Source organism: Chiloscyllium plagiosum, chromosome 35, assembly GCF_004010195.1.
Source record: "Chiloscyllium plagiosum isolate BGI_BamShark_2017 chromosome 35, ASM401019v2, whole genome shotgun sequence".
NCBI classification, from domain to species: Eukaryota; Metazoa; Chordata; class Chondrichthyes; order Orectolobiformes; family Hemiscylliidae; genus Chiloscyllium; species Chiloscyllium plagiosum.
The window spans coordinates 23505859-23531620 of NC_057744.1; the positions used below are offsets into that span (position 1 = coordinate 23505859).

The 25762-nt window shown below is 39.6% G+C and overlaps 1 protein-coding gene across 1 annotated transcript; it reads left to right on the top strand.

Annotated features, from left to right (window-relative positions):
• The first annotated feature begins 5744 nt into the window (after positions 1 to 5744).
• Positions 5745 to 23406, top strand: LOC122540552 (myb/SANT-like DNA-binding domain-containing protein 2). The gene is made up of 4 exons (XM_043676419.1): positions 5745 to 5796; positions 17267 to 17315; positions 18747 to 19191; positions 22597 to 23406. Exons 1-4 carry the CDS (start codon positions 5745 to 5747, stop codon positions 22996 to 22998), a joined length of 948 nt encoding a protein of 315 aa, XP_043532354.1. The 3' UTR covers positions 22999 to 23406.
• The last annotated feature ends 2356 nt before the right edge of the window (positions 23407 to 25762 follow it).

The window sequence follows — 25762 nt, forward strand, 5'->3', positions numbered from 1 at the left end:
CCCAACCCTCAGACTCAGCACCGCCTTCTTGACCTGCAATCATCTTCCCGACCTCTCCGCCCCCACCCCCCCACCGGCCTATCACCCTCACCTTAACCTCCTTCCACCTATCGTACTTCCAACGCTCCTCCCCCAAGTCCCTCCTCCCTACCTTTTATCTTAGCCTGCTTGGCACACTCTCCTCATTCCCGAAGAAGGGCTTATGCCCGAAACGTCGATTCTCCTGTTCCTTTGACGCTGCCTGACCTGCTGCGCTTTTCCAGCAACACATTTTTAAGCTCTGATCCCCAGCATCTGCAGTCCTAATTTTCTCCAAGTTAAGGAGTTGTGTTTAACTAAGATTGGTCTTGGTTCACCATTGGTGAGTACTCTGTGTCAAGTTCGATGGATTTCATATGAAAATCTGGTTCAGAAACAGGTTGCTCTTATACACACACATGCACACAGCATACAAATAGTTTTAGGAGCTCAGGCTTATGCAGTAGGGTGACAATCTTCTTTTCACCGATGATCCATGTTTCTTCCCTCACGTACAGCTCTCTCTCTGTCCTGTCAAACGGGCCTGTCTTGGCTCCATTCTAGACTTTGAAAACTGATTGCTTTAGCTACCCATCCTGTGCTGTTTATCCAATCATATGCTCTCTGACGGAGGAGGAGAAAACATAATACCAGCAGCAACATAGTGGTATTGTCACTGAACTAGTCATCTAGAGATTAATCCAGAGATCTATGACCTGTGTTTTCAATATCACCCTGGCCGATTACCATAATGATGATGGAAGAAGATGGCCATCATTGTCACAAAAGCCCATCTGGCTCAATTATGTCCTTTAGAGAAAGAAACCTTTTGTCTTTACTGGGTCTGGACTACATGTGACCCTGGGTCAACAGCAATGCGGTTTACTCTGAACTTCCTTGGTGAATAGCCTCACGAGCCACAATTGAGAGGCAAACTCAGCCCTGTACACTCTTTTCATAGACTAGTCAAGTAAGAACCTTACATGGTCATATCTGTGGAATTTTACCCCACAGACAAAATCCCAAGTGGGTTTTTCCAACAATTGGTAATGGTTTCATGGTCATCACTAGACTCTTAATTCCAAATTTTTATTGAATTCAAATTTTACCATCTGGCATGATATTCCCAAAAACATTACCTGGGTCTCTGGACTAATAGTCGAATGGTAATACCACTAGGCTATTGCCTCCCTGCTTTCAACATTATGGAGTTACCTGATTTCATAAAATGTAGAGGCAGAACATAAAAGTCTTAGTATTGATAAAATTACTGTCTAAAGTAATTCAAATTGTCAGAGAGTGAACACAACTGGAGGAGAACGGATGTGCTTTGCACTGCTGATCTCTAATTATTAATAAGAAGCAGCCACCCAACAGGTTCTCATTTTACTGAGAACACAGCATTTCCACAGCCATTAAAACCAGACAGATTTTACTCTTTAGTTCAGTATGCTCTCACTCATACAGTATCAGCAGTAGCCTAGTGGCCTCCACAGTTCATAAAGTGCTATTGCATGTGCTTTAACAGGACAATGTAATGCATTGTTCACAGAAGCCCTACAATGTGGAAGAGGCCATTTGATGCCTCAAGTCCACACTGACCCTCCTAAGAGCATCCCACCCAGCTCCAATCCCCATAATCCCACATTTACCACGACTAATCCACCCCTGGACACTATGAGCAGATGAGCATGACCAATCCACCTAACCTGCATATCTTTGAACTGTGGGAGGAAACAGAGCACCTGGCAGAAACCCACTCAGACTTGGGGAGAACTTGCAAACTCCACACAGACAATCACTCGGGGCTGGAAATGAACTAGGTTGCTGGAGCTGTAAGACACCAGTGCTAATCACTGAGCCACCATGCTGCCCATATTATTATTCAGCACAAGAGGGTCTTGTAAAATTAAAGCACTGTCAATTGTTCTTTGGTTCAAATTTAAGACTTTGCAAGTTTACTGTAAAAGTATAACAATTTTATCACCCATGCAATTTTTGATTATAACTTTGGCTTTGGATCAGAAATCCTTCCATTTATTGACCATCTCTGAAGCCTTGGTAGCAAGTCAGCTCAATCATTTTTTTTTCACAGCAAGTTAGATTTTACCTCTTTGACATACTTGTGCAATCAATAAGAAAAAGTTATCAGATTATCCTGTGCATAAACTTAGAGCTGAAAAATCTTTGTATCTATCATTCTGATAACTTGTGAATTTTGTGATTTGTTATAATGAAGTCCTGAAGTTGACACATCATTAAGAGGCCAACACTGTGATGCAGTTTTAAGGAAAAATACATACAGTGAATTGGAGTTATAGCTAGGCACATTCGAGCTCTAGTGAGTTGAGATTAACTTTGGCTTTACTTTACTGCTCAAATATGGGTTAACAGGAAGATGGCTCATACCCCAATGGATGAGCAATAGGTCTAGTTAAATGAAAGCTTCCTTACTCTGATTGAAAAGGAAAGGGGCTTGCATCCCACTCAATGAAGCCTTTTTGTGTTTAGTGGGAAAAGTTTGCAAACAGAACCCCCCTGCAGCTGAAGAAACTGTTGTGGCTCATTTTAAAGAATGATGTGGAGGTGCCAGTATTGGATTGGGATGGAGGAGTTAAATATCACACAACAGCAGGTTATAGTCCAATAGGTTTAGTTGGAAGTACAAACTTTCAGAGTGCTGCTCCTCTGTCAGGTAGCAAGTGGGACAGGATCATAGGACATAAAATTTGTAGTAAAAGATCAAAGTGTCATACAACTGACGGTGAAGGAGTGAACAAACCTAGATTGCTATTAAGTCTTTAATCATAGAGAATGAAAATGCAGATTTCGAGTGATTACTATGCAAATCCTAGAAATTCTTTCAAGTCACAGACCTAAGATAACTTAAGGTTTTATTAAAAAAAAGGTTACATCACAGCTTAGACAATGCATTGAAGGTGTGAGGTTAGAATCTACAATCTAGATTCAGACTGATTGTATTTCCAAAGTAGGAATTTATAAAATGTCAGATGGACTGACTGCTTACAGAACGTGTATTTTTTTGAACAAAATGAAATGTATCTGCAAATACAAATCTGAAAATGCAAATTCACCTCATGGGCTTATATGAACGAGTGTGTGTGTGCGAGAGAGAGAGAGCAAGTGTTTTTGTGCGTGCTTGGTAGAGTGTATGCATAAGTGTGACAGAGTATATACGTGTGTGTGTGTATTTGAGAGTGAGCATGTGTATGAGAGACCGTCAGTGTGAGTGTGATCACGTGCAAGAGTCTGCGTGTATGTATGTGTATCTGTGCATAGGTGTGAAAGTGTATAGTGCAGTGGGGTTACCTGTAGTGTGACATGAACCCAGGGTCTCAGTTGAGGCCATCCTCATGGGTACTGAACTTGGCTATCAGTCTCTGCTTGGTGACTCTGCGTTGTTACATATCCTGATGTCTGCCTTGGAGGATGGTCACCCAAAGATCCGAAGTCAAATGTCCCTGAATGCTGAAATGTTCCTCGATTGGGAGGGACCATCCCTGTCTGGTGATTGTTGCTCGGTGTCTATTCATGCGTTGTCATGGCGTCTGCTTGGTCTTGTCAGTATACCATGCCTTGGGGTATCCTTGCCTGTAGCGTATGGGATAGACAACTTTGGCTGAGTCACATGAGTTCCTGTCCCTCCTGCTGGATCTGAAAATGTATTGCTGGAAAAGCGCAGCAGGTCAGGCAGCATCCAAGGAGCAGGAGAATCGACGTTTCGAGCATGAGCCCTTCTTCAGGAATTCATGAATAAGGGCTCATGCCCGAAACGTCGATTCTCCTGCTCCTTGGATGCTGCCTCACCTGCTGCGCTTTTCCAGCAACACATTTTCAGCTCTGATCTCCAGCATCTGCAGTCCTCACTTTCTCCTTCTGCTGGATCAGCAGGCAGTCTGGCTATCTGACATCTTTGCTCTGCTTAGAGGGAGAGCAACATTGTTTTCAAACAAATATACAGTTAGTGAGGGAGCTCTCTCACCCAGTTTTAAAGAAAATGAGCCCTCAACCCTGCTGGTTAAGCAACAGTTGTTTCTTTGAATTTAAGAGAGACCGAGAGGTTTCTGAATAGTTCCCCAGTGATGAGGAAGCTGTCATAACCATGTGGCAGAGCAGCTAGTCCAACTAATGTCCTTTTGGGATGGAAACTGCCTTCCTTACTTAGTCTGACCTACATGTGACTTCAGACCCACAGCAGTGCGGTTGATTCTTAACTGCTCTCTGGGCAATTAGTGATGGGTAATAAATGCTGCTTAGTCAGTGATGCCCTCATACTGTGAATGAATTTTAAAAAAAGCAACAGTCCCCCTGAAGATGGGGGATAGAAAGGAGTTTTGCAAGGTCCTCCAACTATGCAGGAAAATCTAAAATGGCATGGGCGTGGGCGGCACGGTGGTACAGTGGTTAGCACTGCTGCCTCACAGCACCAGAGACCCGGGTTCAATTCCCGCCTCAGGCGACTGACTGTGTGGAGTTTGCACATTCTCCCCGTGTCTGCGTGGGTTTCCTCCGGGTGCTCCGGTTTCCTCCCACAGTCCAAAGATGTGCAGGTCAGGTAAATTGGCCATGCTAAATTGCCCGTAGTGTTAGGTAAGGGGTAAATGTAGGGGTATGGATGGGTTGCGCTTCGGCGGGTCGGTGTGGACTTGTTGGGCCGAAGGGCCTGTTTCCACACTGTAATGTAATCTAATCTAATCTGAAAGAATTCTGCAACCCTGTTGGATGAACACGAGATCAGGATGGTCAATACCAATTTCTGTATTTAGAGAGAGTAACCAGGGATGTTCAGTATTTAACATGCAGAGGGTGAGGGAGATGCCACATCTAGTTGAAGAGCTACAGGGCATACAGTAATGTCTGGAGAGCCATCAGGGGTGGTAGAGTCTTAAAGCTTATAGAAAGGTTGGAGACTAATTCTTCCCCAAAGTAACAGAACTGGGAAAGTTAAAACTCCTAAGATTCCATGGCACTTATTACTACCACAAGGGAGGCTAAGGTAAAACATATAGCCAAGTTAATTGGAGAGCCAATATTCTTCTAACTGTAACAAGAAGGTGTCTGCCAAAGGGTCATACTCCCAGACATATCATAGCTGGGAGGCTGGCAGACATTGCAACTTGAACTTACGCATCCAGTGAACACTCTGACCAAAGAGCAGTAGAATGAAACTTGAACATTTTAAAGAAATCTACAGGGATTCGACCAATATACCCCATTGGCAGTACATGCCATGGATGTGGGAGAAGCCCCACCCCTTTATCAAATTACTACCAGCTCAACCCCAAAAGGCTGGCATATGTCAGGCAAGAAACGCAACCCATGTTGGGCAACCAGATCATTGAGCCTAGCCAGAGCAACTGGAGTTTCCCAATTGCACTGATCCCGAAGCCAAATGGGTCAAATGGAATGAAAAGGACAGCTTCTCATCTAATTCTGACTTTGGGGATTGTATGGATGATGTAAACCACTTTCCCCTCTTTATCAAGATTGACCTTTTTAAAGAGTACAAGCAACTTACTATGACCCCAGAGCAAAAGAAATTTCACCTTCATCCCTCTGGATGGCCTATACTTGAGCAACGTTGTATTCTTTGGCCTTATCATTGACCCAGATTCTCTCTGAGGCTGAGAAACATCATTGAACATTGTCGGTTTAAATTTATATTGAAAATCCAATCATGATACTGGGTGTCAAATCTCATCAACATGAAACCAGGGAACTGCAAGTACTTAATAAGTGCCATCAGGCAGCCTATGGGTAAGTAATGAAAGGCAGATGACAAGAAAATGCATACTTGGAAGCTACTTAAGAACACAAAATGGAAAGGTCAGTGGTTTATAAGTGTCACACAGGCATTTTGTTTTACAGATAGAGTCTTTCCCTATGCAAGAATAGACAGTAATAAGGAAGATCCCACATACAGCATCTTGGATGGCAGGACTTCCTTATGAAGGGAGACTAGATCAGTTAGGATGATGTTCACTGCAGATTAAAAGAAGGAGGGGTGATCAAATAGAAACCTATAAAATTTTAACTAAACTAGACCGGTGAATGCAGGAAAGATGTTGTGATGACTGGAGAGTCCAGAACCAGGCGTCAGAGTTATCATTCTCCTAGCTATAATCTAATATAACTTCCATTTCTCAGTATCATTACCTTCCAAATTTTATATTTGCTTTTACCATTTGTGACTGAGCTGAGGAGATAATTCTTCACCCTGGGAGTGGTCACCCTGTGGAATTTACTGTCACAGAAAGCGGTTGAGACCAAAATATTCAAGCACTTAGATATATTTCCTAAGGCCAAAGGGATCAAAATGTATGGGGAAAACGCAGGAACCTAGGAATGAGTTGGATGATGAGCCATGATTCTATTGAATGGGGGAGTGAGCTTGTTAGGATGAATGACCTGCTCCTGCAGCTATTTTCTATGTTGCTATATTTCTATCTGCTTGTACCACCATTGTGATGAACCAATTCAAAATGTTTAGAGGATGCCACAATCAAACTGTTCAGATTTCAGCTTTCTATCAGTACTGTGGCAATTCCTGTTAACTTGGGTGCACAGTACTATCTGCACTCATCCCTTATATTTCATTATGAACAGGGTTATAAAAGTTGCAAGAAAATCTAATGCCTTGATAAGTGTCAGTGCGTATGTGAATCCATTCGAGTATCTAACATGGCATGAATCGTGACAAGTGCTTCTTATGCATGAACATCAATTTTCAATTCAGTTTTCAGAGAGCCCTGAAAGCATTTTCTCTCCCTTCCTTGAGAGGGCATGTCATTCTTAAGCTATGAAAAGAGGACCTGTTTTTGGAACTGATCATTTGGTTAATTGGTAGATCAGTGTTGCTGATTTATGTTATCATGTTTGCATTGTTAGATGGGTTAAATTTTAGTGAAGATATTGAAGTTTATTCTTCTGTCTTTCCCTTTTACTCTGAATATCCTGCAAAGTCACTGCTGGTGGAAGTTCTCCAAGGCCTGTGACCCAACTCTCACTGTCACATAGATGGGCAGTGACAACAATAGTGTTGCAGACTAAAACCTTTATCCTCTTGGGACAGCTGATTCTATGCTGAATCTCTCTTTGTGTCTCAGATGTATTTAAGAATTGACCTCGACTGATTTTTGCAGATTGGCGCATTCCAAGATTCAGGATTATGTGCTGAGGGATGCACTAAAGCTTGGGGCTCCCGATGCCAAAGCACAGTAGGAAAAGACCATTGTCTGAGATCTTCCTGCTGAAGTTAATTGGGTGTGTGTTCAGATATCAGACCCTCCTAGTGCCTCAATGCATGTAAACATAGTCTTGATAATGAAAAAGTTGACTTTGGTTTGTTGGGATAGAGTAAACACAAATATTTGTTTGTTTACTTGATATGGTACTGTACAGAACTGAACTGCATTTGTGACAATGTGTATATGGACAGAGATTTTTTTATAAATAAAGAATACTTTAAAATATTTATTTAAATATAGCCTTGTATGAATAAGAAATGATTTGAGTTTGTTTGTTCTCCATATGTAAAGACTGTATAGATTCAAACAGCTCTAGTGACTATAGATATGAAGAATTTTCATGAATAATGTATATTTTAAAATAAAAAGTAGCTTATTAAGGAAGATAAATAAAAACCCAAAGAATGGTGAATGCTGTAAATCAGAGACAAAAATAGAAGTTGCTGGAAAAGCTCAGTAGGTCTGGCAGCATCTGTGGAGAGAAATCAGAATCAATTGGAGCTAATTGAAAGAGTCCTTCTGTGGAAGCATAACTCGCCCTGAAAAGTTAACTCCAATTTCTCTCTACAGTTGCTGCCAGACCCTCAGAGCTTTTCTAGCAATTTCTATTTTTGATTCTTATTAAGAAAGGTAGCTGCTGAGTTATGGGAAAAGTTCAACAGCTTGTGAAGTCTCCCCATCCATAACAATAGCTTGAGATGAAGGGAGAAAAGCAAAATACTGCAATTGCTTGAAATCCAAAATAAAAACAGAAAATCCTGGTGAAACTCAGCAGGTCTGACAGCAATTATGAAGATAGAGAAACGACATTTCTTCAGAATTTTGTCTTCTGCTAGAAGTGAAGTTACGTGTCTGGGGAGAACTGAATGGAGCAGTTTATTCTTGCTGATATTGAGTGAGAGACCAATTGTTTCATATGCGGAGTTGAAGAGGTTGAGGGAGTTCTTAATATTGCTTGCTGTACAGTCACAATTTTCAGCATATCGTAAGCCACAATGTGCTGAACTTAGCCATGAATTTCATCCTGTTGGGTCAAGGGAAACTTTGCACCCGTGAAGAATAACTCCTGAGTTTTCCCTACACTGAGATAGGCAATTTCTTTTTACATGAGGAATTTTATGTATAGAATCTGTTTTGACCTTTGTGTTGGAACAGAACTTTTAGCCGTGAAAGAACAATTAAGAATTTCAAGTTTTTTAACCTTCATATAAATATAATTGTCAATGAATGGGTTCACTAATGTATAATCTAAAAGCTCTGATCTGAGCTTTTCCAGACACATGGTGCTTTTCTGTGGCAGTTTCTGCCTAATGAATAAACTAGACACCCGACCCCCACTGCTCCACATCTCCAAACGACAACTAATCCCTGTTCTCTTTATCTCTGCACCAATTCAAGGAAGGAATGAGAAGGGCTGCAGCGTTTTATCTGCCTCCAGCTTCAATTAACTCCAGTTGTACAGGTCAGATAGGTTTAGTAGAACACTGAAAGCTGAGCTTTCACTAATCACCAAGTCTGGCATCAGCTTGTATCTAAAACCTTTAGCTCATTTGTTTCAGCAGGGATAAAGAAGATATGAAAGTAACTCTATTCTGTTTGAGCAGAGCAGGATGTTGAGCAAGTATGCATTTTAGACTCCACAATAGCCTTATTTTCTTCACTGTTAACTTTAGTAACTACATGGATATGAATGAAAACTGGTGAAATGCATTGAAAACACTTGAATGCATTACATATTTCTGTTTAGTTCTGAGTTTAATTTAACACCAGCTATTGTAAGGGTTGGAGACTTGTGCTAAATCTTCCAAGAGACCCGATCCTGAAAATATGCGCTACATATTATTCTTGAATTGCAAAATCAGGATATTTGAACACAAGACATATACCTATTTGTATACCCATAGAATCATACAGTACAGAAGAGGCCCTTTGGCTCATTCAGTCTATGCCATTAAGATTTTATTACACGTGCCATTATGATTGAAAATAGAATTAGGTGAAGCAGCATGTCTGTGCAGCCCTCGAAGGTGCATAGTGCCTTGAGTTCCAGACTATTCCTCCTGAATAGCTGAACTGTTGCTTCCCTGTATGAAACAGCATATTTCTGATCATGAGTCTTGTCACATGCTCTGTGCCCCACCATTTTATTACTTTGTCATAACTCAAAGGGACAGCCTCCTCTCGATATCATGTCTTGCTTGACTCCTCTTGTCAGAGCCTGACTCTGTGTCTGTGTTGCCACATCAAGGGTCAAGCTCTGCTTAGTGCTATAGGCTGCAATTCCTGGGGTTTTAAGTATTTTATTCCACCCGGGCATCATAATTCAGTCCACAGTGGCAGTTGGTGAAAGAAGGTATAGGGCAGAGTGGGAAAAGGAATTCCAAGGAGGAGGAGAAAGATTGGCATCATAAAATATTGGGGGTGATGGAACAGGGAGGTGAGGGGGCAAGTGCTTCTATATTATTGTGAAATTCTTATGAACAATTCGACCATTGGATTAATGCCAAAAAATATTCAAACAAGCCCAGAATTTCTTTGCAGACAATAGTAGGAAGTCTTTGCAATTTTGTTGCATTTCATTTATGCCAATGGTGAAATGGCAGTTCTATAAATGAGTGGACTTTCAGTATTCTAGGTTTATAATAAGGCTAGTGTGATTTTCTGAAATGGTGTAATTTTTCTGGAAACAACTGAAATATATTTATAGTTCACAGGTCGGCGCAATATTGAGGGCCGAAGGGCCTGTTCTGCAATGTATAGTTCTATGTTCTATATTCTAGGCTGTTTGTAATAGTGTGAGGCCAGTCATTAAGTCTTTTGACAGATTACATTATGCTGCTATCTTTGTTAGATGAGATCCCTGTATAATTATTAAAGTGTGACAAGTATGATATGCTATGAAGCTACATTATTCTATACCATAAGAAAATGACTGTACCATGAAACAAGGTGATCCAGCCTCACTCGAGGACAAAATTTCAAGTTGTTTATTTTAATATTGAGCTATATAGATTCTTTGATAATGGGCATAAAAATGTAACTTCCCAGGTTATATGTACCTTTTATCCCACTACTCATTCTGCTTTGTAATTGAATTTTCCAGACGATTTTGGAAGAGACTTGCCTGATTATAGCTTCTGTTCTAAATCTGGAATGAATGGGCACAATCCATGCAGAACAGAAGACTTCATTGTGTAGGTTCCTGGCAGATGCTTGAAAATTGCTACAGGAATGAAAGGGACTATGAGTTAATTGTTAGAGATTTGTTTGTCCCTAGCTTCCTTCCTTTGTGTGAAGATCATCAACGCACAGTCTGCTGGTTTCAATGAGAGGAACTAACTAAAGTATGTAGAGCTAATAACTTCAAGTGAGGAAAGGAATTAAAGAGTCTTATGAAAATGGTAACAAACTTAAAACTTATGTTCTGCTATTAGTATAATTAAAATGATGTACCAAATTTTGGTGATTAAATACATATGATCATTAAGATTCAAACTTACTATTTTGTTAAAAACTCAAAATATTCAGCAGGTCTGACAGCATCCATGGAGGGAGAAACAAAATTAAACTTTTCAGAGCTGCCATGATTTTTAAACAAGGAAAAGGATGGGGGGGGGGGGGGGGGGATCCAGAAACAGGAAATGGGCTGGTTGAAAGGAAGGAGAAATGAAGAAATAGGTGAGAGAGATAAAGAAATAAAAGATAATTTTAAAGGTGGTGTAAATGGGAACACTAGAATTATCAGCAATGACTATTGTTAGAAACCATAGGACAATAACTTACATGTTGGTGAAAAGTGAGGCATGAAGTTGAAGCTTTTCATTTGTACAGAATAATGAGAATGCAGAATATAAAGAAATGTTGTGTTCTGTCTGTGGCCAGTATATTGGTGTACCTTAAAGAGACATGGTATGATCACAGCAGCATAACATTTGACTTGAAAGTATAAAGTTCTCATCTTCAATCTTATCCCGGATTAGTTGAAGCTTGACTGGAAGCATGTTTTAACATAGTCACTCTATATTAGCCCAGACACACATGAGCTTGAGAAATTAAATGTTTGTCTGTAACAGTCAGCTGTAATGAACCTCTTTTGGATTCTTCAACACCACAATATCTGCACACATTTTCTTATGTTACAGGAGATATAAGAATTGCTGGAATGAGTGAGGAAATCACACTGCTGGAGGTAACCTTATACCAGAGGTCGTCATCTGAAATTTTCAACCTCAGTGTTGCATCTAGAATGCTGTAACATGTCTAATCAAAAGATAAAGTGTGAAATAATTGCACAGAGGCTGGTATCCTATCACTAAGTCACTCTTTATTTGCAAGTACAAAGTAGCTGGCTGTGGTCAGTCAGCTCTGAATCAGACCCTGACACGAGGAGACTCTGAGTCCCCTGTCTATATCTGTCAGCCAGCACTCCATGAATGGCCCAGCTTAGCAATGTCAATTAAGGATCTAATAATCAATAAAATCCATTTGGTTTCAATCACTATAAAGTGCTATTCCTCAAGTCATCATAAATTTATTGGAACATTGTAGGTGTGGGTGAAGTCTTAGTCAGAAGCACTGTTTCAAGTCTCACAATTAGACTTGATGATCAAGAAGATGCATACGTAGAGTAATCAAATAAGTTGACTATGAGCCTGCAACTGCTTCCAACGTAAGTCAGTGATATGTGCTAAAAGCAGGAGAGATTGTAGACTCAATACAACTATCCATAGCTCCAAGCCACAATGCCCATTTAAAAATCTGTGTAATCGCAGTAACTTGGATTTCTTGAGTTAACTGTAACACACCACTGCCACAAGGAGTATGAATGGGCTTGAGAATAAAATGAGAAGTAACAGAAATCTCAGGGCTATACGTGTTGTTGCACAATCCGTTCCTGGTGTCCCCAGTGTAGAGGACACCACATGGTGAGCAACTAATATAATTTATCCAATTCAAAAAAAAATCACAAGTCCATCTCAGATTCACTTGGAAACAGATTGGAAGGTGAGAAGGGATGAAGTAATTTGGCAGGTATTGCATCTCCTCTGCTTGCACAGGGAAGTGTCATGCAAAGGGTTCAACATATGGGAACTGAATAATAGGAAGTGGTAATGGAGAAACAAGCCTCCAGCATAGAATTATTATGAGAAGGAGTTAAGTGAATGGGAAAGTTCTTGCAAATTGTAAAATATGGGAAAATGTGTAATTGTCCATTTTGACAGAGGAATAAACAAAGCATATTATCTAGAGGGCAAGAAATTGAGATCTCTGAGATACAGAGAGATCTGGGTGTCTTTGTACACGAATTTCGAAAGATTAAAATCATAGCCATAGATATTGACAGCATAGAAAAAGACCCTTTGACCTATTGTGTCTATGTCAGTCAAAAATAATCTCATAGGTATTTTAATCCCATTTTCTAGCACTTAGCGAAAATCCTGACACAGATGTACACTTGTGTTGCCAAGTCATATGTGTTATGAGTGTTTCTACCTCTGCCCACCCATACAGGAAAAAGTGAGAACTACAGATGCTGGAGATTAGAGTCCCTTCAGGGCTTTTTCCTGAAACGTCGATTTTCCCACCCATACAGGCATTGAGTTCCAGAGCCTGTGACTAGATGAAAAGCTCAAAATTAGGAATACAGTTGGTGAAACTTTCCAATTCAGGGCAAAAGGGACAAGGATAATAACAAGTTAAAGTCAAGGTATGAAGAAATCCTGGAGCAGGAGCAAGCTAGAATGATGGTTCTTCTAGGGAAGTAATTGATTTTGGATCTTTGAAAGGTTGTAGCCAGGCAGGAGACATGTTTGGGAAGGTATGAAGTTAGAGTCTATGGAGGGGAGATCTCCAGAGAGGTGAAGTCAATGATAATTGGAAACAATGGCTTGATGCTCAGTAGTGGGATTATGGTCCTTAGGGAGACATGCTTCGTTCAGGAATTCACTGCTGATTTATGAAAGAAACAAATGGGATTTAGAAGCTGGATAGGAATTTGACTTTAATTACAGGCTTGATATACAGTCTGTACTCACTCTAACTGCTACATTAAACAAAAAAAAAAGTTAGAACTGGTGAGCCAGACCATAGCATAAAACCTTTCCTAATGAAGGGCTTATCCCGGAAATGTTGATTCTCCTGCTCCTCAGATGCTGCCTGACCGGCTGTGCTTTTCCAGCATCACACTCTCAACTCTGATCTCCAGCATCTGAGTCCTCACTTTCTCATAGCATAAATTTGGTTATCTTGTCATGGATCCTAACACAATACTCCTTTAAATATTTCACTCATGGTCCTGTAAGCATGTGATACACCTTTGAAAACTAATCTTGCCTCAGTACAGTTAAGTGTGTTCTGATGGCATTCTAGTATGCATGGGTTAAATAGTTTCATTGCAATAGCCCATACTGTATTCAGAAATGCCAATATGTATCATATTGCATAACTTAAAATATAATTTATTTTATGTATAATGTCAATAGAATTCAGTGAAAGAAACAAAGCCTTGCCTGGAAGTTATTTTCTGTGCTACTTATTAAGCAGCTTAGAATATTGAGCTGAGTACTTTTTTGCATCTTTTTGACATTGCAGAGCACTTGATGAATGAATTAATGAATGATTTTAGCCATTGCTGTCAATCTGTACACAGCAAAGCCTCTGAAATAACAATTAAATTAACAAGCAATTTGCTTTCAGGATTGAGGGAGGAAGAATATTGAACACACCAAAATCCATCAGTGGATTTTCTTGAGGATGTGATAAGATGCTTTCATTGATCTGAAGAGCAAGATGGAGATGGGGTTCAGCATTTTATCCCCCCAAAATATATACCTCCAACAATGCAGCATTCTCTCACAGCTGCACTGACATTTTAGCTGAACCCATAGCCGCTTGATTCAGAGTAAGGGCATTACCATTGAGTCTTCACACAAACACTGCACTTACTCATATCACATTGCTATAATCGCAAGCAGAGACAGAAATACATTTGAAATAAAGTGACTATTACTTACAATGAAGCAACAAAAGGAAGGACGTCATGTGAAAATGCACGCAGTTGTTCATAAATATGATCAACATAATTTTGATATCTGTGTGACCAGTAATGGGAAATATATTTTAAAAAACTAGCAAAGAAAATTAGTTATCATGTAAAAGGAAATTCTGTTCACAATGAATTAAAAGCAGCCTTCAAAAAATCTATTCCATTTTAAATAATCTTTTACTATGAAACTCTATTTGAATTGTATTGGCATGTCTATTCTAAGAATTCATGAACATCACAGACAGCTCTGGGGTTAAAGGCCCCGTTGAAACAGTAGACCATCTGTGTAAAACAAGCAAGTTCATTCTCTTCTAAATGAAGTTATTGTGCATGTCTTGTGTCTTAACGTAAAAGAAGTCCAACAAGGCTGCATTGAGTCACAATCAAAACCATGTAATTTATTAATTTATTTTCCAAGGGACCTTTTTGACAGGTTTGAGTACTGCCTGATAGCTTTTGCATCAAAATTACAAAGTAAAGAATTTGTCTGCTTACTCCCAACACCAGATTAAGATATGTCCCATACTATGACTTATTTCTTCTCCATAATATGCCAGATGTATTTACAGGAAGTAACTTTTGCCCCGTGCTTCATTTGAATGATTCAAAGGGTTAATTATAGATAGAGATTAAAAAGGGGAACAGGACACAGAGGCAGAGCAGCCTTATTGTAAGGACCCATCAGTTTGATCATGACTGCTGCTCATTCAAGAAGTGTTCACTAATTCCTTCAAATTGGAACACGGTGGGAAGATTTTCTAAATTTAACACAGAATGCAACATAATGGCTGGTAAGGAGAGAGATTTCCAGAATGGTTCTATGTAGCACTTTCATTAAGTAAGAATTAATTTAACCTATCAGCTAATCTTTGCAGATTTCACTGGAGTTTTGCAAAGACAATTACCTTGAATGATAATTGTAAAATTGGTTACAATATAGAGAAGGATGACACACTAGTAATTTTTATGAGAAAATGTTCGGTGCAAGATCAGAGATGTTGCTTTGGAAGGAAGAGTAGCCAGACGTGTTCAGAGCAAATCAGTATATCACCTGATATATTACATTAAATGCTTGTAACAACATCACTGACTATTTAGAAAAATCTAGGCTAAATAGATCTGACAGTCTACTCCGAACCATTCAGTGTCACTTATGTGTGTTAAAGATTTTGGATTATCTAATCATTTGAAGTATCCCAATGTGGATAACACAGTAGAATGGAGAATTAAAAATGAATTAGTAGATATTTTATCTTAAGAGAAACAGACTGTCGTGAAAGTTCATGGTTCTATTGCTGATCAGAAATATTGATTTCTTACCTTCAGAATTTCTTTTATTGAGTAATGAGTTGACCTGTTTAATGTTGTAAAATGTACTGAGACTAAGAGGGAGATGTCAGATCTTATTCCTTCAATGTCTAAAGCTGCACACTTGCCCAATTCCTTGTGACATTGTCATGCTGGATAGTCCTTAATGCACTCCTAAGCATTAACTCTTTCAGACCTTTAAATTATTTAATTCAGAATTTACAACATTTATTTATTTCTGTTGTATCTCTACCATTATGTTCTGCAAAGAAACCCAGAGACAGTCTAATTAGATTCCACATCAAAAGTTGAAACTAGTGTTACCATTATTTATTTTGATGTAATTAATTTCCTTCTACTAAACCAGTTCAGAATTAAATTGAAATTGTAAAGTTATGAGATACGTACGATGAAGGAATTCATTTGACCTGTATCTACTCCCAAATCCAAAAAAGAAGCCCCTCTTGTAACAACATCTTGTATTTCCCAATGTTTCCAGGTTTTAATCTCCACTGTGTAATGCCCAAAAGTTCATTCCTTATATTGATCATTCTTTCTGTGACGTTGCAGCGACTTACTAAGATTCCTTTAATAACATCTCAGAATCCTCCATCTCTACCACCTAGCAACTGCATTTACCCTCCAAGTCTCACAACATTCTGATTTGTAACAATATTAATCATTCAGTGTCACTGACTTTAATTCCTGAAATATCCCCTTCTTCAGATCTATGAGCATGTCTAATCTAACTGAACTGCACTGATTCAAGAAGACAGCCACCACCTCCTCAGGGCAGTTAGGGTCAGGCAATAAAAAAATCTTCTCTTATTAGCAATGGTCACATCCCATAAACAAATCATTAAAAAAACTGATCTGATGTCAGTGCTTACCTGACAGAACACATTGTAATGATTAAGTTAAGCATGTCATTAAAACATTGGTAAACTGTTATATGCACCTGACTAATGATTAATAATCATAGAATCTCTATAGTGAAGAAGGAAGCTTCTTGACCCATCAAGTCCACAGTAACTCTCTGAAGAGCATCCCACCAAGTCCCCCACCATATTCCACATAAACTACACATCCCTGAATATTACAGACGATTTCAGCATAGCCAGTCCACATTAGCTGCGCATCTTTGATCTGTGGGAGGAACCCAGACAACCGGGTGGAAGCCCACACACTCATGGGGAGAATGTGCAAACTCCACACAGACCATCACCCAAGACTGGAATTGAACCCAAGGTCCCTGGCATTGTGAGGCAGAAGTGCTAAGCCATCATGACAACTGTTTTCATATGGCTTGCCAATGGTTCAATGGTTTTCAAGTCTCTTTTGATGCCTTTCAACATAGTGGTGCATGGCCAATTGTGCATTGACCATAACCTCATTTTACAGATGGAAGTGTATCATTACTTATTTTTTCTGTCATTCTTAATCATGAGGTTTCGATTCAAGAACAAGTATGAAGCATTCTGAATTTAGTGCATAGAAATCTGTGAAGTCAAAGCCTTCCAAAAGCACATTGGTTTTCAATGATCATTATTATTATTATTTTGGAACAAAGATATAAATTGTAAATTTTGCAAAACTTTATTATAATTTACTTTTCTTTGAATCTCAGGATTTATTAACCGGAGATCAATATGTGGGGATATTCCAGGCCTGGAGAGGTAGGTAGTGAACATCAAATCTTATATCAACATCTGTTAGTTCGGGTCAGCTTGTCAGTGAAGACTTAAGTTCTTATGTCAAAGGACAGCTGCCAAAAACCTGAGGAGAACTTTCTACAGGATATTGTTCAAGTAGTGTCTTTAATGGCTGCTATAGATTAAGGTGAAAGCATTACAACAGATGTCATACGACTACATCAAGCAGCCAATGAATTATGTGGGGTAGTGTTAGTTCAATTGGCTTGATGGCTGGTTTCCAATGTCGAGTGACACCATCAGTGTAGGTTCAATTCCTGTACAGGCTACAGTCAACATGCTCCTACCTTTTCAACATGCTTACTTGCCTGAAATATGGTGATTCTCTGGTTCAAACACCACTAATCATCTCTCTCTCTCCAATGAGAGAGCAACCCAATGCTCCTTTGGGTCTCTGATGACTTTACCTTTATGTCCAAAGACTTTTCTCTGAACAATCAATGCCCACTTTCTGTTTGTAGAAGCATACATAATAGAAGGAAAATACTGAAAACCCCAAACAAACAGAAAGAATGCTGGGGAAGCACAGCAGGCCTGGCAGCGTGCTGAATAGAGAAACAGAGTTAACATTTCAAATCTGATATAACTCTTCTTCAGAACCGAGAAGTGTTTAGAAAACAACAGAGTTTGCAGAAGGAGCAAGGAGTAGATGGCATAGAGGCCGAGCACAAAAGACAAAAGGGTGATTAATGGCAGTGAAAGAGAGAAAGAGATGTAAAGTGGCTGTAAATAAAATATGGAAGAGGGAGAAAAATATCCTTCCCAATAGGAGCAAAGTAAGCAAGACACAACAAGACAAGCCTGGGATGGTGGGGGGTAGGGTGGAGGCATAGTGTGTTGGGGGCATTGAGAGTGTGATGAAAAAGTAGACCATATGTAAAGCAGTCATTTTCTAAGTTTTGGAATATAGTATTGTTATAAGCAAAATGTTATGATCTCCTGTTTGGACAGGTTACAGTAAATTATACCTGGACACGCTTATAGTCTGGCTTGCTCTTGTCAGCAAAATAGACTATAGCAAAATAGAAAAGTTTAGTTTACTGGAATAGCTTTTATGATTCTGCCATAAGTTCAATTATAAATACAAATAATTTATTTAAATGAATACCAGTAAAGTCAAATCTTGATATTAACATTATTTTTTCAAAAAATAACTTAATATTGAGGAGTGTCAAAAATAAGAGTCATCATTTGTAAAAGTCTTATAAAACTCATTTTCTTTTATTAATAATCATTTTAAGCTGGGTGGAAGGAGGAAGCATAACCTCTTGAGAAAAATAGGACGTGCTACCTTGTAGTAGTGTCTGTGCACTGTTTGGATGAGATTTTTGAAGGGCATATAGCACCAGAGGTGAAATGTAAATCACTTAACTAATAACGGTATCTTTCTTGCAGGAGAAAGTTCTTGACAGTTCGTCCCTACATTCGACTGCTAGAAACTGCATGCCCCACTTGGTTACCTTTTAACTTATATTCCAAAGACCAGTTCCATGAACTCTCTGGGTTTGGTCTTTATGCCATTGGATACAACACACGCTGGAATCCCAAGATCCGGTATTATTTGACAAAGCTGAGCAGCAGGGGCTCAAAGCTGATTGATTCCTTCCTTACTCAAGGTGGCAAAGGTCACAAGGTAATTGAGATGAAAGTGGAGGCAAGAAAATGGAGAACCGTGTTCTACAAGTACGTGGACATGACAGTAAGTGAGATGGAATGCCTCCAGCTCCTCCAGCGAGTGAAATGGATGCCATTGCGCAGATGTACTTCGGAAGATGTCCTTTCTCGCATCACAGAGGAAAGTGGTCTTTTGGCAATAGGCTGCAGTGAACTGAACATTGAGGTCGGTATTTACCATAAGTTAAAGATGAGCTCAGTAGACTGATGAATTATGTCAGAAACACAGGAATTGCTGGAAAACGGCAGCAGGTCTGGCAGCATCTATAAAAAGAAAGCAGATTTGCTGTGCTTTCTCTCGACAGATGCTGCCAGACCTGCTGAGTTCTCCTAGCAATTTCCTCCTCTTCTTGAAGGTAAGGGACCTGATTTTCCTCCTTATTTTTGTCTAGAAATGATATGTACATCTGAAACCTGCCTGAATTTGACTAGGCTGACTACATCACTGGCACTGAATCACAGAATCACAGAAATGTTAGGGTGTAGAAGGAGACCATTCAGCCCATTGTCTCATCTTTGTGCACCAACTCTTCAAATCATTACCTACTACCAATTTCTTGTTTTTTTTCCTCATTCCTATCACATTATTTCAATACAAGTAAGCATCTAGCTTTTTTTTTTAATCTTCAATTGTACTGTTTGGGCCAGATTAGGGTTGGTCAACCTGAAGTCAGCTGACGAAGGAGCAGCACTCGCTCCGAAAGCTTGTGATTTCAAACAAGCCTGTTGGACTATAACCTGGTGTTGTGTGACTTCTGACTTTGCCCTCCCCACTCCAACATTGGCACCTCCACATCATAGCACCAGGGTAAGTACCACATTTTTTCTCAACCATTTCATACACACTCTATCTCTGCTACTGCACCCAGCTCGGCTCATGTTTTACAATGCTCACTGATGCCTGTAACATTATTCTTCACTCACTGTCATCCTTCTTCATCTTGCCCTACCTGCACTAGCACAGAGAGTTATGCCACCTTGCTAACATCTGGAAGTTGAACTTGAAGTGGGCGTAACTGTCTTTGGCAGAAGACCCTCAGCAAGTCTGGGCTATCTAGACACAAATGCCTCAGATTTGCCCAAAGAGACCTCCAGGGCAAACTGTCTCCAGCCCAGCTGTGGAGCCAGGAAATATAGAATCTTAGAATCCTACAGTGGGAAAAGAGGCCATTCAGCCCATCAAATCAAGCACAACTCTCTCAAAAACATTCCACCAGATCCACATCCCCATCCTATCTCCATAACCCCTGTTTCCCATGGCTACTCCACCTAGCCTGCACATTCCTGGGCAATATGGGTCAATTTAGCATAGCCAGTCCACCGAACTTGCACATTTTTGGACTGTGGGAGGAAACCGGAGCGCCCAACAGAAACCCACACAGTTACAGAGTGAATGTGTAAACTCCATATATGCAGTTGCCCAAGGCTGGGATTGAACCAGGGTTCCTGGCACTGTGAGGCAGGAATGCTAACTACCGTATTAAGATGTAGTGGGAGGGAGAGGGGGAAGAAAACTTATTTAGGGCACTTTGGTGGTACAAGTGACTGTATGCTATTTGTTACATTTCTATAAATCGTGCTATTCTGACCTCATATCTGGTTGTTCGACTTTCTATGCAGCCCTGAATGTAAGTGTTTCATTGTGGTTCATAAGTTAATGTCCGCACATGGTGTACTGTGGATTGATGTTTGTATTGCAGGCCTGCTACAGCATCTGGGAGCAAGAGGAACAACGCACTTAGAGGACAATGGGTCATGCTGACAACATTGCCCTTGTCCTACAGCATCTTGATTATTTCACTTCTCAAAAACATTCCACCAGATCCACACCCCCACCCTATCTCCGTAACCCCTGTTTCCCATGGCTACTCCACTGAGCCTGCACATTCCTGGGCAATATCCAAAAGTATTGGTGTGAATGAGTTGGTCAGTGATGTCTGGTGCAGGAATGTGAACAACACACCCGAAGATGATACAATGGGATCACCAGGGATTATGGACCTGCAGGTCTGTGTCCTGCACAATGCATAGGGCTGTGTGCAATGTTGTTTCCCATTTAAGCCCGCATATCGGTAGATCTTCCAAATCCCTCCCTGACAAGTTGATTCACTTACCTCGTCCACTCTGAGTGTTGTCATAGCCACTTTCTTCCTCATTGTGCGCTTTGGATTTCCAGAACAATGGGGGAGGGTGACAATGAATGTTCTTCAGCCAATGGTTTCCACCCTCTGCCACTACCTGTCTGTGAGGCCCTGAATACATAGACCCCTTCCTGGTAGCTTTTTTTTTGACAAACCCATCTGTTCACACCTCCCTATGTGCTTAGAAATCCTACAGCAAGGTAAAGGGGTGGATGCTTAGTGTAACATGAGGTGAAACTGACAGAGCAATTTTTAGCATGTCCAATCTCTGCTGTTGTCTTTCTGGAAAATTGATTTAAATGATGTCATTGTTTGCATTGTTAATTATTTTTGGCCAGATGGCAGACAAGCAGAAACTGGTCTGAACTGACTTTTCATAGACCTTTTTGAGAAGTAAATAAGTGCCTAAATTTTATCAATAAATGGCATCCCATCACCAGTCACTCTTAGCCTTTGACAATAGTACTGCCCCTCACTGAGTTAGGCATATAGGGCTCAATATCCCTGACATTTAGCCTTTTATGTCAGTCAGGTCTCCCTGATTGGATCAGATTAACAGCCCCAATCATGGAACTCATATTCTATGAGGTCCAGCTGGCTGGCTTCATGACAATCATATCTCATTTGGCACCAGCTTGCGTGCAACCCAGATCTTTGAGATTAATGAATCTTTGACCTATTTCTACATCCATCCTATTTGAATTAATCTGGAGCTTAATGCCTGTTTGTATCACAGCGTTGCAATTGATGTCTGCTCCACTTAAGTGGCAGTTCTGCCTAATTACTCCAGTATCAACTGGTTGATTGGGACTGTTAGGACTGATAGGAGTGCACTTCAATTGTTCTGCACAAAATGATTGCTCTCAGAAAAAGCGCCTTGATATAAATGAAACTGTGTCTCAAAGTTGAAAATGTTGTTTGGAAATTTTAAGTGACCATGCAAACAAACCTTACAATGTAAATAGAGCAGATTCCACAGGAAAGAGGGAGTCAACACTTGCTGAGCCGCCTCACTCAGCATCAATTCAACAATATTAAGAGGACCTTACTGATGGATAGTGGCTGCCAAAGCACAATCGCAATGTACATGGATTTATGTCATATGTTTATGATCTGAGATTGCTCAATGGAAGGTCAAAGTTCTCTAATAGGAAAAAAGTTCAGGGAGTTAAGTAGGCCTCAGGCATCGTTTTCACCATACAATATATTATGGACATCAGACTATAAAAGAACAATCATTTAACATAACCCAGCTATTAAGAATATTGAAGAGTGGTAAAAACCAGCTGGAGGTATATTTTGGAAACACTATCAGGAACACAATTATGCATTTCTAGAATCAAAACTGAAGTTATTTTGTAGAAACCAAGAGTTCTTGTACTTCCTTATTGCTTTATTGATCAAGATTTCTTCTGTGTTTCTCAATTCAGGTAAGAATGAATGTTTCAGACTTAGATGGCATTGATGACTGGGCTGATGACTCATCTGAGGACCAGGCAGTCTCCCCAGAGTCAGATACTGAGCGAGACAGTGAACTCAGTGGAGTAAGTCAAGTCAAATACTGCTACATAGAAGCTGTGGCAACAAGTATTCGGGATCAGCTCATGAAACTACTCCAAAGTCCAGTGAATATGATTGATGATCAACATTCCTGTGCAGATATCCATCATTTCATCTGGCATCCATCTTCAATGGATCAGAGTAAACTTTACTGTAAGTGGTATCCAGTAAAGCCTGATGTCCTCAAACATGGCTGCATTCAGGAATGTGTGGAGTCAGCCCTGGGCTACAGACTCAAGTATAAGAAACCTGGGACATGCAGGACAAGATAGGCCAATTAAAAACCAATTGTTAATTGCCTGACCAAAAATTTAATTCAAAGCCAAGGATTTTGCTATTGTTTTGTAAGTTGTCCCATTGAGAAACCAAATGATTTTTAGATTGCCCCATTACTAAAGAGCTTTTAAAATAATGAACAGACATTGTCACATATACAGGTAACTATGACTTGATAATTAATGATTTTTATTGTATTGTTAATACCCACACTTCAGTAAGTCACAACATTTTACTTTAACAAATACAAGTGCAAAACTCAAATGAATAAGTGTTCAGTAATTAATTTTTCATAAACAGATCTATGAAATTTGAGAAGGTTTGTTTGTATCATAGTTAAAGTAACAGTAATTTGTAATGGAAGATATACCAGTTTTCAATATATGCAGCCAATTTTCAATTTGAAAGTTCCAGGACTTTTTTTTATATGCGTTACCAACTGCTGGTGTAAGATCTAATGACAATGAGGATAAAGGATAATTTGTCATCTTAGTTATTTAAATGAAACATAATTTTTTCCAATATTTATCATGGTATGTTCTTGCATTTATATTTGGTTGGTCCTGATGATTACAACTGATGGATTTGTGGATTCATCTTTTTACTCCAAGCATATCCCAGATTTTCTATATCATTAGCTGGGATCATATGATGGCAATTATGTTATTACTGGCCAAGTCAGATCTCAGCCTGAAATCTGGCTTGATAATTCATATTTTGTTTTGTTTTTATTTCCCAAGGTGGTTTTTCATTGAATTATAAGCATACCTGCAACAGGTGTGGTTTCCACAATGAAACAGAAATCTATGATGCCAAGAAAAGAAGATAAATTGGAATAAACCAAGTTAGTTTCATATCACACAATTTGAAAGATTTTGAAACACACTGTAAAAATACAATCCTATGAGGTTCGCCAGGAGCATCTCATGTAGTATGAGTTCCCTGATGGGAATTGTTAACCTGGTCCAATCAGGAAGTATAGGCTGACAAATATTAACAGAAGTTTCAGGGATTCTCCTCACTCTAGGGTCTGGCTCTGAGCTGGTCAGGGTATATGAGCTGTGCACATGTAAATAAAGGGTGACTTGGTGATGGGATACCAGCCTTTGGGAAGTTATTTCACTATCTATTACTAAGTTACCATGTTACAGTACTCTAATACCAGAGAGTGTTTCTTTCTTTCTCATGCCTATAGTGATATTCTTAACTGTTCCTTTCAATTTTGATCTTGAAAGTTTGATAGTCTCTTCCTTGATTATTTATTCCATTGAGCTTAGACTTCCTCAGTTGCTAATAATCCATTCAGGGTTCTAACATCTCTTGTCTGGAACTTTTAAACTGAAATCTACCTTGGAACTATTCTGAGCTAACTGCTTTCTCCAGGAGAATTGATTCTTAGAAATCTGTTATGGATCAGGCCAGACCCCCTCAGAACATTTCAAGAAAGTAGCCAGACCCTAACTTTGCTCGTTGTTTTAAGCAGATGTAACGCAGGAAGGATGCAGTTGGTCAAACCACGTAGTTTAAAACAAAAACAGCATTTATTTACAAGTTTACCGAATGAAACACAAACAAAAGGGAATAGAATACTGAATAATTAATCTATCCAAAAACCCAACAGATCAACCCAGATTAATGATGCTCTTCCAAATGCTTGCAACAATCCCCACAAACACCCCTTGGCACAAAATGTAAAATCAAACCCTAGGTTTTACAGGAGAAATATCAGAGTGAGGGAGGAGGATCAGCTTAGATCTGCTTCTTTGGGGTCCAACAATTTTTTCAACTCTACTGTGCATAAAACCAAACCAAACCAGAGAAAAGCTGAGCTGGGAGAACTGGCGACTCCCCTTTTATTGTACAAGTGTTTTCTTTTAAAACTTAAAAGCCTTCTGCCTCGGGCAGTATCTGTTAGCGATAATCAAATGGACCCTGAAACCCTGCAACTTAGACTTTTCAGAGTCTGTGTCTTTTACAGCCTCTCTGAAAAAAACCCAAGGACAACATAACATTGTTATAGGAGCAGCTTCATCACAAATCTAGCTTCTAATTTCAACCAGGATTTCTGCAAATTGAAACTGAAAGCTTTCTAATATATCATTTTGTTCTTTATTTCCTTTTCGATTACTTTCATATTGTCACTTTTGGCCTTCATGATCCATGACCCTGGTTCTTATGGCCTCACACACAACAGAACTCAGGCGACTGACTGTGTGGAGTTTGCACGTTCTCCCCGTGTCTGCGTGGGTTTCCTCCGGGTGCTCCGGTTTCCTCCCACAGTCCAAAGATGTGCGGGTCAGGTGAATTGGCCATGCTAAATTGCCCGTAGTGTTAGGTAANAATCTAATCTAATCTAATCTAATCTAATCAAAGAACACCTCTCCTTTCTGAGCTCTTGTGCAATTAAATATTTTTTTATCAAATTATAGGTTAACATTTTTTGAAGAAAATGGAGAAAAACTATAAAAGAATTAACTCTGCTCAGAGCTCTTTACCCTAGTTTTGGAATTGATCCAGTAGTCAGCTTTTGCACATACACTGACTTAGCCTCCCTATTTTAGAAGGAAGGATATTACATCAATGCATTACTTCAGATATGAACACATTACTATGAGAATTTTGTCTTTTTTTGTACATGTACCCCAGTCCTGAGCCTTACTGTTGTATACATTTTTTAACTGTGAGCCTGATCTTAGCAAGCTGTTCCCTGTAACATCTTTATCCAGTTACAGCAGCAAAAGAATAATCCAGGTTTGCCGA

Bases quoted from the DNA above. Each gene is read 5' to 3' on its own strand.
- LOC122540552 (XM_043676419.1), top strand. From the start codon at position 5,745: ATGAAACCAGGGAACTGCAAGTACTTAATAAGTGCCATCAGGCAGCCT. The intron at 17,316-18,746 runs GTAGGTAGTGAA...TCTTTCTTGCAG, and splicing joins GATATTCCAGGCCTGGAGAG to GAGAAAGTTCTTGACAGTTC. The intron at 19,192-22,596 runs GTCGGTATTTAC...TTCTCAATTCAG, and splicing joins GCAGTGAACTGAACATTGAG to GTAAGAATGAATGTTTCAGA.